Source organism: Buceros rhinoceros, unplaced genomic scaffold (assembly GCF_000710305.1).
Source record: "Buceros rhinoceros silvestris isolate BGI_N320 unplaced genomic scaffold, ASM71030v1 scaffold27973, whole genome shotgun sequence".
Taxonomy (NCBI): Eukaryota; Metazoa; Chordata; class Aves; order Bucerotiformes; family Bucerotidae; genus Buceros; species Buceros rhinoceros.
Window position 1 is genome coordinate 27,446 of NW_010404650.1, and position 15,984 is coordinate 43,429.

At 41.2% G+C, this 15,984-nt stretch overlaps 1 protein-coding gene across 1 annotated transcript in view; it reads right to left on the reverse strand.

The window, feature by feature from the left end:
- Positions 1-15,984, reverse strand: part of PHKA2 (phosphorylase kinase, alpha 2 (liver)) — a 36,823-nt gene that overhangs the window by 12,265 nt on the left and 8,574 nt on the right. Inside the window, exons 10-20 of the mRNA XM_010133463.1 lie at positions 14,955-15,050; positions 13,488-13,595; positions 12,707-12,785; positions 10,750-10,884; positions 8,712-8,821; positions 6,164-6,308; positions 5,575-5,653; positions 4,567-4,730; positions 3,760-3,933; positions 2,555-2,643; positions 1,307-1,440 (exon numbers count right to left, since the gene is read on the reverse strand). Of these exons, the coding sequence (XP_010131765.1) occupies positions 1,307-1,440; positions 2,555-2,643; positions 3,760-3,933; positions 4,567-4,730; positions 5,575-5,653; positions 6,164-6,308; positions 8,712-8,821; positions 10,750-10,884; positions 12,707-12,785; positions 13,488-13,595; positions 14,955-15,050 (1,313 nt within the window). The remainder of the gene's footprint in view (positions 1-1,306; positions 1,441-2,554; positions 2,644-3,759; positions 3,934-4,566; positions 4,731-5,574; positions 5,654-6,163; positions 6,309-8,711; positions 8,822-10,749; positions 10,885-12,706; positions 12,786-13,487; positions 13,596-14,954; positions 15,051-15,984) is intronic.

A 15,984-nucleotide genomic window follows, 5' to 3' on the forward strand; every position in this document is an offset into this window, starting at 1 on the left:
AGGGTTATATGTGGGCAAAATCCTCTCGATGCCAGGAACTTTCGTATTAACTTGAGCACTCACTTAGCCTGTGACTTCAAAGCAACTACCCAAAGGATTTCCCAAGAGACTTTTAGTTGAGCATGCACGCAGGTGGTTTTCTGGAGGAATGCTCCATGTGGTGCTTTTTCAGAGTGGAATTCAGCAACATGTTCAGTATTGCTGAAGACTGAACCCATTTTTCAGATACCTCAGGAGACTCCTAAGTTTTTTGCCCTGGCTCTTTCTTAGCCATTAACTAAGTTTCCACGCTGCTTAGTGGTAATTACTGAAATAGCAAAGGTATCTGCTCCCCTCCAGGTTTTAAAACTCACTGCATTATGGCTTCTCTTTGATAATGTTTTGAAGCCTCAGAGAAAGACCTTTCAACTTGTGCTGGAAGAACAGAGTCCACCAGAAGTCCACCTCCCTGCACAAGGGAGAGACTCCCACAGGGAAACAAGTCCAGAACAGGAAATGACGGGTGTTAAACAACAAAGTGATATTTGCTCTTTAAAGACACTACTAAACATTTTGCTTGGGAAGACGAGAAGATCGAAAGAAGAGGTTCTCACAAGAGAAAGACTAAAATAAATAAAAATATTTGTAGCAGTACGGAGGAACACCTGTGATTAACACATGCTTGTCTTTGTACCCAAAGATAACTTGCTCCTGCACAGGAAAAAAATCCCAACCTCACACTCCAGAAAACGATTCCATTGGTTTGTATTTGCATCTTGTTGCCATCAAACCTACTTAAATAGCAGCTGTTTACTAACTCCAGCAGTTGGGGTTAGACTCCCCAAGAACGTTTTGAAGAGGACCGAGTTTTAGCCAGTGGTGCACTTTAACATGCAGAGGGGTTAGAGGGAAAACAGCGACTATTCATTAAAATGGCATTTTGCTTTTAGTCAGAAAACAACAACATGAAGTTTCCGTCCGCTTCGCTTCTTTTGTATGAAAATGACACCATGATCTTAACAGAGTGCCACAAACACAGCAAGTGTGTTCTCATTCATGGAAAGAATTTGTGCATTTCACTCGAGAGCCTCAGATCCTCTGTGTATTCACAACTGCGTGTCAATCAACTCCACAATTTGCACAAGCTTTTTTTTAAATCCACATTATTTATGTGATCAAGCTAGCTGAACATATGGTTGTTAAAGCACAAAGTATTTTAACCTCTCCCCTCGAAACACACCCTGGAACAGTGGAAAGCTTTTGCACAAGAATAATCAGATAGCTGACCAGACTTAAAGGTGCTGAAGTTTATACTCGGACAACTCACTTTAGTATATGCAAGATATACAAGATATCTGCTTGATCATGCAGTGTTGGACATTCCTTCAGCTGCTCAACAAGCTTCCTGCAATCCAAATCACCACGAGCGTCTTTAGGTAAGTGCAAAACATTTCCACGGTCCTGATAACAAAGATGGATGAAAAAATCAAAGAAAAAAATCTTTTAAAAAAGTGGCACATCAAATTCAAACTGTAACTTCCTATTAAACAACACAACAGACATAACTCCGCACTTGAAATGCAGACACACCACACAGTTCTCGCCAGACCTCTCCAGGCATGAAAAGGAGTCTAATCTCTGAAAACACAACATCTAGAATAGAACCGCGTCTCTAGTTTTGTTTCAGTCAAAAAGGAAAGCCATTTTTTGGACAATACAAAGAAATGTTTTGTCAATGAAGGAAACCCAATTATTTGCATGCTCCTCCTGTCATTTGACGTTATTTGTAAAAAAAAACAGGCCGAAGGATACTATCTTTTTTTAGTTGAAATAATTTAGAGCTTTCTGAGTTCTACCTCTAATCTATATATAGGTGGTGCTTTACGAATACAGATTAAATTTTCCAAGCTTATGAAACTAATGTGTTAACTACTAAGATGATGTAATCCTGTGGTGAGCTCTTGGATGAAGGGGAGTTTTGTTTAATAAGCCATTCAGCGATTCATATGGTCCTAAAATACAATTTCTGCAAACGGAGCCTGTAGATCAGAATCCTTCTGGAGGCTGGATACAACCTTCTGTAACCATTCTCAGTAGCTGGTCACATATACTAAGACAAAACAAGTGCCCAGCACAATTCCACCTTCGTGCCTTGGAGTGCCACTCCCCTTTCACACACTCCTCTGCTGCCCACACATGACTATAAGTAGCATTTCTTGGAGAACTTCTCTAAAGGCCTTGAACATCCCATCCTTCCCTTTGTATGTTCGCTTAGAACTAAAGACAACGACTTAACCTTTGGCCTTTAGAAATAAGCACCTATTATATTATTTTCTGGTTTGCGCACACAATTAAAAGGTTTTCACTTGATAATGTCTGTTTAAGCAAAAAACCCTTCACTCAGTCAAAAAAATAAATTCCTAAACAAGGGAGTAGCTATGCAGTGCCCCAGGCAGAACGACTTGTCTGCGTGAAGGCAAATGAGAACTAGCGTAGGGTTTGGCTGGGAAACACAGGCAGGGCCACAGTATTGCATCCTAAAACCAAAACCAGCACACAGATTCCCACCGCTTACCTTTGTCTCAAAGAAATGGGGGTTATCAACAAGATTCAGAGACTTCCGATGCGTGTTCAGAACTTTAGTGGGAAGAGACATAGACACAGCTGGAAAGCAAAGCCACCAGGAAAAAAAGAAGAAGAAAAATGAATGAAAGTTGAAAACACCTACCTGAGGCAATTATACTAGGTAAAAAAACCAGAAATACCTCTGAGAGTTAAAATATAGAGGCAATGCTTCTGAGAGGCTGTGCACGGAACTCAGAGACAAGCTCACGTTCTGAACCTTATCTCCTCGCAGGCTTGCTCCTAGAGCTTCCGAGATCAGCATGTCAGAGGCTCAGCTGCTACGTGCTCGACAGATAACTGTTACGACAGCCCACGCCCCCAAAATCCTACAGCCCGACAACCTGACCCCGCTAAGTGTTTTAAACAGTAAGTATGTGGAGAAAATGGTCTAACGGGTAGGATATCAGAAATAAAATGATAATGCTAAACGCAGGCTAATACTCTGTTAACCTCCTGTGCTGAATCCAGTAGAGGGTCAGACAATGTGGCACGTGAAAGACTGGAGAAAAGACTAACAAAAAAGCTTGGAAGTTACTAATTTACACTGACATTAAAGGAAGCCTTTCCTTAACCAGGGCATTGATTACTAAATATCTACATATAAAAAAAATGCATATGTTTGAATGTAATATAAATTCAGTCAAAGCATTTTTTTGGTGTAAATCCTCCACTCAGTTTACTAGTAATGTAGCATAATTAGGAATACTGTCCTCCCTCTCTACTCTGTTTATTCTTACAAATTCAGAAAGTTCGTGCACATACTTAGGTTTTTCTGGCATTGAAATATTTCACCACAACCTTCTTAAAATATAAAGTACATTTTGTCTGCTTTTGTATAAACAAAGACAAAAAAAATTAATTACTGACTTGACTTCACTACAACACTACCCCACTGAGAGGCTGTAGCACTTTCCGTAACATTATTTTGATTAAACGTTACATTTCATAGCAGGTTATCTACGTATACACCAAGACATGGGATACTGTGGGAACATGACAGCAACAGCTTCAGACTCAGTTCCTCATAACTGTAACACAGTTGTGCCACTAGTTCTTCTCAAATGGCAGAATTTTGAAACACTTGAACTTATTCCTTGTAGCACCCAAAACATGGTTTTCTATTATTATCACTAAATAAATAATAGGGAGAAATACCTGGAACCTCCAGGCCCTTTGTCTTGGCCATTATTGACAGTATCTCTTCCGTGGAATTGTTTGCGCTAAGCATGGGTGGTTGATTCACCGTCTTTGAAATTGGAGGGAGGCATGACTTCAGTGCTGTACTCTGCAGGACTTCATTTATATACTGATCCAGCTCATCCTGGCTTTCTAGTGTGACATACATAAAAGAAAAGGTCTATTAAAGCTAAAATCATATTTTATCAGTGCTTTCTTTTTCAAACACACCATTCTATTCTTGCTTAATAGAAGGACACACAAAAATGCAAGAATATTATAAGCAAGACATTTTTAAGCCAAACATATTGTAAAGGAAAGAAATTAATCCGTTTTTGACCCTTTGAAAAGAAGCTGGTTTTCTCTTTGAAAGAAAGAAAAAAGGTTTTCATCCTTCCACAGATCACAGTTGGAGTGGATGTTCTTAAAGGTCTATTTCAACCTAAATGCCACTATGATTCTCTTGGCTCTTCCACACAAGCTCTGGTCTATGCCTCCTCACAGTCTCCTCCTCCCTCCAGCCTCTTCCACACCCGCCCCCCATCTGCTGCCTCTTCAGACTCAGCTTTACGGCAGCAGTTATTGGTCAATGCCATACTATGAACGCAGGGAGAATATGCACAGATTCCTTCTCCAAATTAAGTCATGTAGGTACTGTCCTCAGACTGATGCATGAGAAATCTGAACGACTATCAACTGTGCACAAAATAGACTCTGCACTGCAGGTAAACCCAGGCTCTGCGATAGAACTCGACAGAGAAAAATATGAAGTGAAGAAAACACTACCTCTTTCACAGAAATCCACTGGATAGCTTCCGTCTTCACTGTCAGGACTACTACGGCCTTCATTATGGTCATCAAACAGTTTTACATCACAGTCTGGATCCAGGAAGCTCAGATATGTATGAAAAGAGGTGGTAAGGAATTCTGATAGCTTGCCTATCTTCACTCTGCAAACAGGAACACATGCCAAAGACCATTAATATCCACCACTTGGACACTGCTTAATGCTCACTGAGCTTTCGACAGCTCCCTGAAAATTTATGTTACCTGCTGGTAACTACAAAGCAGCAGATACCAATACTGAGAAAAAAAAATGCAAAACAATAGTTGCAGATCCAGCTGGGTACTGACTGCTTTAGCTACCAATTGGACTTAACTGGGTAAAGGTAATGCCTAGGTAGGACCTAACTCAAAGCCTAATTATGCAGGGTGCTGTATGTGTGTATGAAGAGAGACCCTGAACAAAGACCTGAACTCCAGGGATAATGCATGAGAAACTGGAGCTGAGAAGTTCCCATGAACAGCAGTATCTGTTCACAGAACTGTGGCGCTGCTGAAAAACAGAAAGCACATCTGATTGTCAGAAGAAGATACTAACTGAGGGTGGGCAAGCAGAAAGAGAATAGGGAGGTACTGCAGCCTCACATTAAATTGCTTTTATATATAGGAGGATGGAACAGTACATACAATTCATATTTAAAACGTGCTCAATAACTGTGTAAGATAATTACTTCTTAAAAACAGAAGCCCAGACTTGACCACGTTTCTGCGCTTCCCGAGGTCTGATATTCGGTGTTCCTTATCCTTTAATGGCAGTGGAGATGGTACACCTCTTGGGAGATAGATCTTTTCCACTGCATCTGAAGGCCAGCTATATCTGACTGCCACGTAACAATTAAAGCTGAAGCTTTTGCAGGGTCCTCGTACAGGGTGTGTGAACTATCACAACTTCAAAACTGAGGCTTGTATAGGATTTAATTAAAAAAAAAAAATCATAGAGACAATAATTACCTTGCACCTCCAAAATAACCATCCTCTAATTTTCTTATGGTGGCAAGAACTGCTGGATGAATGTCAGTACCATCATCAACTAGAAAAGAACAATGGAATAGCTGAAGCTTACCAAGACATCCTTAAGTTTTTATGTGGATAAAGTGGGTTACTGGGTCTTCTCTACAGAGTAAATCAAACAATTTTAAAACAGAACCCATAACTTCTATCAATACTTGCTTATTAAAAAAAACCCCAAAACCAAAACCCAAACAAGCAAGCAAACAAACCACAACCCCAAGACAAGTTTTAAAGGGAATTCTCAAGACAAAACCCAACCCACTCAAGTTTCAAAGGGATTTCTATCAAACTTCTTTGGATAGAAATAGTAAGGAGATGATGGGGAGATGCAAGGATATAAAAAGGGAGTAGAATCGACAGGAAATATTACCATGTAATCGACATTCAGCATACACTCGAGACTCAAACTGTATCACTCATGCCAGAACTCAGATGTTGAAACAGTCGTGCCATCCGTCTCCTCTCAAACCAACTTCCATCCTACTCTCCTGCAGTAATCTCTGCTTGAAACAAAGAAAATGAGGCTTACCAAGCATTGTGTGGGTGATAGGAAATGTCAGCGTTGGTCTCCCTGTCATCCTCCAGCAAGAAGTGAGGTAAGCCAGCTCTATCTTGAGCATCTCCACAATCATTTGATTGTCTAGAGCCAGATAGAAGTGATGCTGGTCTGTAAACTAGAGAACAGAGAAATACAGTACATGAGTAGGTGTCAGTGCTCTCCTTATTTTTGTCCATTTCCTTTCTTAAATCATTTACAAACGTCACATGAGCTATTCTTGACCACAACACAGACTGCATCAACCAACCCAACAAGGCCTGCAACTGTGAAAACGAAATTCATGTTTGTGCAGAGTCCATTTTCTTACACTTGTAGGCTGAGCATGAAAGCAGTAAGTCATACGAATAAAAAGTAGACAATCACACCCATGAAGTAGAATCTTCCCAATAATGAGTTACGGTCATCTGTGATCTGGAAGAAGGAGGCACCCTCAACATGGAAGGAAAAGCTAACCATCACGACAAAAACAACAAATAGGCTTAGGCTTAAGTGCACGATGGGGACTGGGAACTACTAACTGTATGTCTGTCTCTTGGGAGCAATCTGAAAGTCAAGCAGAATACAGAAAAGCTGGCAGTTACTGTGGAAAAAAGGTACGTGAAATGTACGATGGTGAAGCGTGATGTTCCCACTACAGAGAACAGTCAGAGACTTTTACGGCTGCCTCAGGAACTGGAAACCAAAAAAGCTGGTCAGACAATGGAAAGTATGTCAAAGCAGCCACAACAAAAGTTAAGGAAGCATGTAAGCCTTGAGGAGGAGTGAGCACATCAATTCAAGATGGCAAAGTCCTGAGAAATGACTTCACAGTTCTTAAGGAACTAGCCAAACCAATCCCTGAGGCACTAGCAATTAGCTTGGATAATTCAGGAAGAACAAGTCTCAGAAGTCCAGAGAGAAGCAAACACACCGCCTGTCTTTAGAAAGGATGAGCCAGGATAACATAGAGCAGGCAAGCCAATTTCACTGCTGGAAAGCACAGGAAAACAGAGCTAATTTGAGACTGCCACGATAATTACAAAACGATAAAGCAAGATGGCCAAAGGGTCATATCAAACCCATGACTCAGCAAACGAGTCAAATTTCCTTCTTTGGGAGCAACTGCACGGTACGTATGAGAAAGCGGCTGACATCTCTCAACTTTTGCATGTTTTCACACTAGTGAGCTGAAGAAAAAACATCTGAGGAGCTTGAAAAATTGTCCTCGAAAGGTAGTTATTAACCATTTTTTCAGGATGAGAGGGTATCTAAACGGGGTCAGCCTTTGCCCCACACCTAATCAATGTTTTCATTAGAGAACAGAATGAAATTCAAACTACAAAACCACAAAATTTATGGACGTTAGTCAAGATCAACACAGATGAGCTCACTGCTAATGTTGGGAAGGTGAAATTAAACATTAATTTCCACCCTGTCCTCCTTCCAAAACAAAGTCAGGGGCAAATGTCTGGCTACCAAGTGTAACAGAAAATGTTATGGAGGTTTTAGTCAAACACAGAATTAGCAGGAAAGGTCACCGTGTTGCTAATGCAAAGATAAATGCCATTTTGGAATATACTAATAAGTACGTCCACAGCTGTCAAGATTTCACCTATAATATTGGTTCCTACATACAGAGTAAGGTGTGGACAAGAGATATTTTGAAAACATGTCACGATTCTAAGGAATATTTCCCTCATTTGCAAAAGTAAAAATTGGTGTGGGCTAACAACACAACAAATGATCTGTTATAAACCTGCTTGTGATCAATTGACATGGGGAAGAATGGGGAGGGATCCACTTTTTTGCAGTAATTCTGTTGCTGTTTGGACATTATGAAGCACTGCCATCTCTGAAGTCCACTGAATGTCTTCCGCTGGACTTCAAAGATTACACTAGTCAAACATCTATTTAGGAGAGTGTAAGCATTCTTTAATCTGCTCCAGTTGCACATGTTTGGAGTAGGTGACCTCTTTACCAACTGCTAGAAAAAATATACGCATATAAATGTATTGTTTTTCATTAAATGTATAAATAAGAGCCATTAATTCCAGAAGGATCCAAGCTTCCAGCTGCACTGAAAAGGCACTAAAGGGAAAACAAAGAAGGAGCATCGCTTTCTCGGCACTATTGACCTTTTCGACGATACAATGAAAAGATTACATCTTGGTCTCTTGGGGGTTAGCACGCTTACGTGCAACTAAATTTTCCATCAAAACAATCAGTAGGAAGATATATTAAGTGACCTATTTCTGGAGAAACTATTAACTAGAATGTTGGTTCGGGCAGAGATCAGTGACAACTTTGTACTATTGATTTGCTGTGCTCTCTGAAGCCAGACTCTGTATGCCAGGAGAGAGTTTTATCAGCACCTCTATGGTGTTCATCCAACGCTCTTAGAAACCCCAGAAGGCAAAGCACATCTGCTTTGTCAGCCCTGCTCTACCTAAAGTAGAGCGACAGCACGAAAAGCAAAGTGCTTCGCTAATGATTAGCCGTTCAGTCAGCAGTGATTTCCCTGCTGGCTTTACATGCTCACCTGAGGGGTAAATGCAAATATTTGATTTCTAATCACGTACAGCTTGGAGGTGCCTAACACTCCAATATGTCGGTGTGGCCGTCCACTTAATTTCATGTTCTTGTTCCGGCCTGTAAAGAAAAAGAAAAAAAACTTCTCACTGAACATTTCCTGTGTGGTTTTCTGTGACAACCATTGTAGACAAGATCTACTTCGCTGATATCAGCAAGGCAGAAGACAGATACAGAGTGAGATGCTACAGACTGGTCCATTTTGTAGCGACCACCAACATAATAGCTAGAGTTCTTCAAAGGCCTGATTAAAAATAAAAATTTTGGCCTTACTGACCATGGGATTGGGTTTTTTAATTACGGTCATTGCTCAGCACCCAAAGCTTCCCCACCAAAAAGTACAGGAGGAGGTATGACCTTTCTAAAAGAAGGCCATCAACATACAACAGAAAATGCAGTGCTGTCACGGTAGAACCTTAAAAATTATTGTCCAACAGAAGGCTAAATCCAAATACAAAGTACATCCAAAAACAAAGATAGATTTTCATTCTTTTCATCAGGCTAATAAGCTCCACTTTCCTCAGTAGAGCTTATTAAAAATGATCCACACTGCATCCTTTGCTCTGACAACCAGAAGCCGACTTGAATCTGTCTGACAAGGAATAGGAGCCAACCAAACACGCGCCTGGAAAAACACGACTGTGAACATTCCCAAAGAATGTTAAAAACAATGTGTCAAGTCATCCTACTCATCCGACACCCAGTGAAAGAAATGATTATTAATTATTGTGAAATAAACGCAAGCTTCAGCAAAGCCCTGCAAATGTTTCATCTGTAAAAAGTTCTTTGTGATAAAGAGAGAGATTCTTTCCCGAAAGCAGCAATTGCAGCTCCATGTAGAGGGCACACTTCCTAAGACTTATCCGAAGGCCTCATTACTTTGGATGCTTCCAAAAACCTTCCTGTTAAAACAAACCAACCAACCAACCCAACAAAAGCCACCACCACAAGAAAAAACCTCCCCAGTCCATCCCCTGAACAGCCTCATACTCTCCCTCAGCATTATGTGTAACCAAATCGCCAGGGAAAACACGCTCCAGATGGACCGAGAAACACAATACAGCTCCCCTTGTCCACACTGCAAAGGAATCTGTCAGTGCCGACCCATTTTTACTTTGGAGTAACACCCACAATTTTGAGTCACGAATTGCTGGCATGACTGAAGTAGTAAACCTAAGTTCTGTTACAAATATGTAATAATTTTTCCACCAAGACCCCATTCATTCCAGCAAGGATTATCAAAAGACAGGCAGCTACAGATTTTCAAAAACAAGAACCAGGAGGAGTTTCGGGGCATTTATTTAATCCATTCACCAGGCTCTGGGAAAAACAGACCTCTAGGGCCACTGCTGAGGAACTGGAACACATTTCAAGCCCTCTGTTCAGAAAAGCCCTAAAGGCTTGTTGGTTTGCAACAGAGACAGAGAGCTTCAGCAGCTCAGCTCAGCGTAGGGTGGGAAGGAACGTTAGCAAGAACCTGTCAGCCCAAAGATGCTCTGATAGTAGCACAGCTTCCCTGACGTGACGCAGAAAACTTCCTAGGCTGCCTGCCGGGGGAATGGCAGTCGCACTGCCCAGTTTCCAGACTTAAACCACAAGTACTCTGACTTCTGAAAAAGAATTGGTTTTTTCTGGGTTTTTCCAGGAATTATTTCTAAAGCCAGTTTCATTGAGGAAGTAGTTCCTGTGGGACAAAAAAAAAGAGTCAGTTCTTGCCTAACTACAAGAGCACAGGGAAACTTGCATTTTGGCCACCTTTTCTAATAAGAAATTCTTTTTTTCCTGTTGGGAGTCCCTTATTTAGGCAAGAAGTTCTAATTTTATTAAGCTATTAACATATTTTTTAATCAAATTTATTTAAATTAAATAAATTAAAATCAAAGAAATTGAGACAGTGTGGAGCAAGAAAAACAAAAAACCAAAACCATACCCTTACAAAAAAAACCTTGCACAGCTGTAGAGAGAGGCTTCCACGTTCACATACCTACCCAACATGGTGTAGAGGTTACTCAGGATGCGGGCTGGCTGCACTCTGAGCGGATGGATATCGGCAATGCTCTGAACATTGACTCCATGGTCTTGCAAGAGATTCTTAATTTGATTAGATTCTGCCAAAACAGTTACTGCAGAACAGAACACGAAAACACTAGTAAGAATCAATGATCTGCTCTTTTTAACTGACGGTCTCTACTGTCACCTCTCAACTAGTCAACTAAAAAGGCACGAAGTCCTCACTTCTTTCTTAATTTATGAGATCAAAAAGGATTGCAAAAAAGCATCAGATTTTGGTTCTGTGCTCTCTGAACAGGTCTTGCTGTTCTTGCCCGCTTTGGACCACAGGGTAATTCGAGTTGGAAGGTCTGTGCTCCAGCCACGTGGTCAGAGCAGGGTCAGCTCTAAGGTTAGACCAAGTTCCTTAGGGCCTTATCGGTTTCTTCTGATTTCTTTCACTACCACTACTTTGTATCATGCAGTCTCTTGTGGCAGATTAGCTTTTGCTCCATAAAACAATAGGGAACACGACCAGAAAATCTTTGCGGCTTTAATACCCTATAACTCACTGTACGGAGCACCCTACGTACGGAGCACCCTACGTACGGAGCACCCTACGTACGGAGCACCCTACGTACGGAGCACCCTACGTACGGAGCACCCTACGTACGGAGCTTGCCCGCTTTGTACCACAGGGTAATTCGAGTTGGAAGGTCTGTGCTCCAGCCACGTGGTCAGAGCAGGGTCAGCTCTAAGGTTAGACCAAGTTCCTTAGGGCCTTATCGGTTTCTTCTGATTTCTTTCACTACCACTACTTTGTATCATGCAGTCTCTTGTGGCAGATTAGCTTTTGCTCCATAAAACAATAGGGAACACGACCAGAAAATCTTTGCGGCTTTAATACCCTATAACTCACCGTACGGAGCACCCTACGTACGGAGCACCCTACGTACGGAGCACCCTACGTACGGAGCACCCTACGTACGGAGCACCCTGTAACAACACAGCTGAGTCAACATGGAACAGGCACTGCTACTCGTACAGCAATAAATGTTACAGCGGCCATAAAATGGCTCCCAAAAAAGTCCCCAAATCAGAGGAATTTACAATCCAGGCAATGATCCCACCTCTTGACATGCTTGAGCCTTTTCCCATATTAGTTGGCTCATTGGTTTGGGACTAGTAATTCAGTATTTTTCTTTGTATTATAAATACTCATCTAAGAACACTAAAAATAAGCAATCACTTCTATTCCTGCTATAGCACTTCTATTTCTACTAGGAATTAGGCACTAATGATGACAAAAGGCCACCCCCAAGAGACACCAACAGGGGGTAAACAAGCACCTACTCAGGTCACAGTATCAATGGCAAAGGCTGCTCCTGACAAAGGAGCTGGTGGCTTTTCCGGAGCAGTACAAGCCCTTGAAAAGCCATGAAGGCCTGATTAGCTGCTGTTTGCCCTCTATTTAATTTCCAGGTTTTGGCTGCTCCTGCACTGCCTACTGAAGCCTCTCCCTCCAGCAGCCAAAAGATACCCGGCTGCCTCTGTGGACAGAGATCCTCAGCACTCACTGCTCTCTGCTTCCTCCAAAAAGGGGCTGCACAGAAACCTAACCTAACTAAACTGACTTGTCTCCCATCAGTCCTGCTCTTGCTAGAATCCGGTAAGATTTTCCTTTTCACGACAAGATTAAGTTTGCTTCTCTGCAGTCCCTGAAAAGACTTAAAGTTCTAACAATTATTTTTTTAAAAAGTTTGTTAAACCTGATCTTTTCTTCAGAAGGGGAGCTAGGCAAACAACCCCTTCCTCCTTCTCCACAGTGTCATCGAAGCATCTATGTCCCAGGCAAAAATCCAGATTATTTTTTACACGTCTTTCTTCTCTCCTCTGCAGAGGGACTTTGCCATCACATGATCTAGTTCACTCAAAATGTTCAAAAAACTGCCTCACCTTGTACCACAACATCAGGTTTAAATCCAGTGGAGAATCTCCTGTTTAAGGGATCAATTTCACCCGCAGCAAGAAATCCCTAGAATAAATGCAAGAAATAAAGAAAAAAGAAAGGAAACATACAGTCAGGAAAAGACTTCTGATGACATCTGGAAGAAATCTTAACCAATTTTCCTATTTTATCAGGAAAGCAGGGCTTAAAGCCTGGTTTATTATACCCTGTCCACTAAGTAGTACATCCAATAAAAAAAAATGGATGCAACGTTTTTCAAAATGACAAGAAAATGGTTATGACTGACAAAATTGGCATGTTTAGATTTCCTACTTCACACCTGCAACAACTAACACTATTTTGCCAGGCCACTGATTTTTTATGTAGGTCCACATCCAGTGGTTCGTTTAACAATTCCGGGTCTAACAGGGGACAACTCCATAGGCACCTCATGCAATAGAGTAAGGCATAGACTAGTGGAGCTGAAACAGTATAAAATTCTAGCTTTGGGATAGCCAAGTCAGCCTGGAAATAGTCCTCTAGCCTAACTGTATATCCAGTCCATCTCACAACTTATTCACCTCGATTCAAAACAGACAATTGTATATCTATACACAAAAAAAAAAAAAAAGCAGCTCCTGAAGGCTCAGTCACCCCTCCATGGTTCATGTACGTGTTTCCACTGCAAAACTCGTTGTCCTCTACCCACCAACCACATTGTACTTAAAGCTCAAGCCATCTCAAAACAAAATTTAATACAAGCTCACCTACTGTACAAGAGACACTTACCTCTGCTAACAGGCAGCTAAGGATGTACAAAGATTGGCCCCAAAGATGAGGCAACTTTCCCACTGGGACACGATCCACTGAGTGAGGATTTTCATACTCCTCATCCACCTCAAACCAAAGGCATAAGCAAGAAAGTTGTTAACAATCAATAACATGGAAGTATTTGAAAAAATATGGTTTATAATTTGCTGTTTCTAACCTGCCATTATTACTGACATTGAGATCTCTGGGTTTTACTTTTAAGGCCTCATATTTTCTGGGACAAGAACTCTGCTTCCTTTTCACACACTGCCCCGCTCTTTGAAGATGGGAGGTCGAACAGACTCTGCTTGCAATTACATCTTTCTCTAGCACCTTTCTTTTTACTGTGCCTTTGCCACCTCTCCTCTGGACAGCTTGTAGATAACTGTGTGTCTGCTTTCCAACCCTTTGCAAGGTGACACGTGAACTTCACTGATACCTACGTAGCTCCCTGAAGTAAAGGTGCATTCCAAAAATGAAGGCTATTCCACTTTTCCCGTATTAGCAAGAACGGGCAATGGAAAAATTAAGATTAGACTCTAACTAATTTAGAAAAAGTGCCTTGGTTTTGCAGTATCCAGATCTATTGATCCTAGATAAAACCTTTACCATAGCCATTTAAAGTTTACAAGCGACAGGCAAAATCTACCCTGTTTATTTGGCGTGTTCATCAGATCAGATCATCATCATATCAAAATCCACAAGAAAATTCTGAACTCTTACACGCTCGTTCCCACTAGAAGGGCAATTCAGAGTTTCCACCTCAGATCTGCAAGCAAGACACCAGCTGTTGACACTCCCTGCCCAAACTCGGACTAACCCAGAAGGCCCCATACCCTTAGTAAGGGCTGAGAAGTCTGGAGCAGGAGAAGGTGGCAGGGAGGGATACAAGGGCAAATAGCATGGAAGAGTACATAATCTTGTCTGAATCTCTCCCTCACAATGGCAGAATCCGGTAAAGAGTAACAGCAAAGATGGGGCAAAAGGAAATAACAAACAAACCAAACAAAAAAACCCAGCCCAAGCCCTAATCCATCTGAAATCCGTTTCTTTCATGTACAATCTCTGGAGAAGAGAGAGCACAATCGATAGACTTTGCAGGACAAGCAGGACAATCATCTTCTTTGAGCTTCAGTTACTAAACCAGCATCAGCACTTCTTAAATACATGTCATGTCTTGCCGTAAGGATTTAAACTTTAGACCTGCTCTAATATTTCTGCAGGCACCCAGATTCCCAAGTAAAAAACTGAGACCATTTGGATGCCTGAATTTTACCATTTCTTAGTGGGAGCTGTGAGAGGTCTCTTAGTTTTTAAATAATGTGCAGTATTTTTTTTTTTTTATTGCTGGTTTAGATTTATCAGCTACAGGAAAACTATAAAAGCAACATTCCTCTCGATATCTATAGTTTGCCTGTTGAAGTGGATGCTGCGTTTTCACGATACCTTTTCTGGAGGGACTGCATAAAGTTCAGGCATTAGCACTATTCCGTTCTTTTCTCTAATAAGTATTCCTTCCAGAGCCTCTCTGTACTCTTGTACCTGGAAGTATTTTTTAAAAAGATTGAGAATTTACGTTACAGTCAGCAAAATCAAAACAGTAAAGTTAAAGGTTTGGTATTTTCCAACAGTTACTTTTCTGACGAAAGTTCATTTAAAAAAAAAAAAAAGAGGAGGGACAAATGATGACTTGCTGATGGAAGATCAGGGTTCAAATTCTCGGAGACTGTTCCAGCATCTTAATATTACCAGCCTCAGAAACACTCATCTTTAATCTACAACACATCACCGCAGTACAAAACCTCTAACATATTCCTATGGAGGTATCACTGTAACAAATCCTACAGGAAATCCGCAACAGGTGACAATGCAGTGACACGGATGTCAGGGCTGCCAATATCCATAACAGTGCAACGCGTATAAATTGTGATACCATGCACAGTTGTCTACCATTTTCTGAATTCTGCTTTGCATTATTGGGAAATTGGTTTATCTTAACTGATTTGCTTAAAAATTTGCCCCAAGGAAAACTTAAAATAGATTTAACCTGTTCAAAAATATTTACATTAACTAAACAGAAAATCCTCTGGTTCCTGTGTTATTAGACAACACATGATGAAGAGGAATACCAGACTCATACAGAATAAAGAACACTCACTAATCTTTTTTACCAGATCCCTTATTTTGTTCCACTGCTTAACCATCCCACCTCACGTTCTTACTTACAGGACAGCTGTTTTCAAGCACTCCCAGAGCCCGCCTCTGAAATCCTATTCCTGCTACCCCTTCCCGAGTACAGCGGAACAAGCGAAGTCAGGTACCCGCAGGTTCATACTACAGTACGCTGCTATTTTCGGTGTCCTGTTCTTCTCCACTTTTTTTGAGTCCTCGGGGTGTTTATTTTTCTAACGATTGCCGCCGTTGCAGCCACTTGTTTGCGGTGGAATAGACACTGCCCTGAGACTCTCAGGGAATC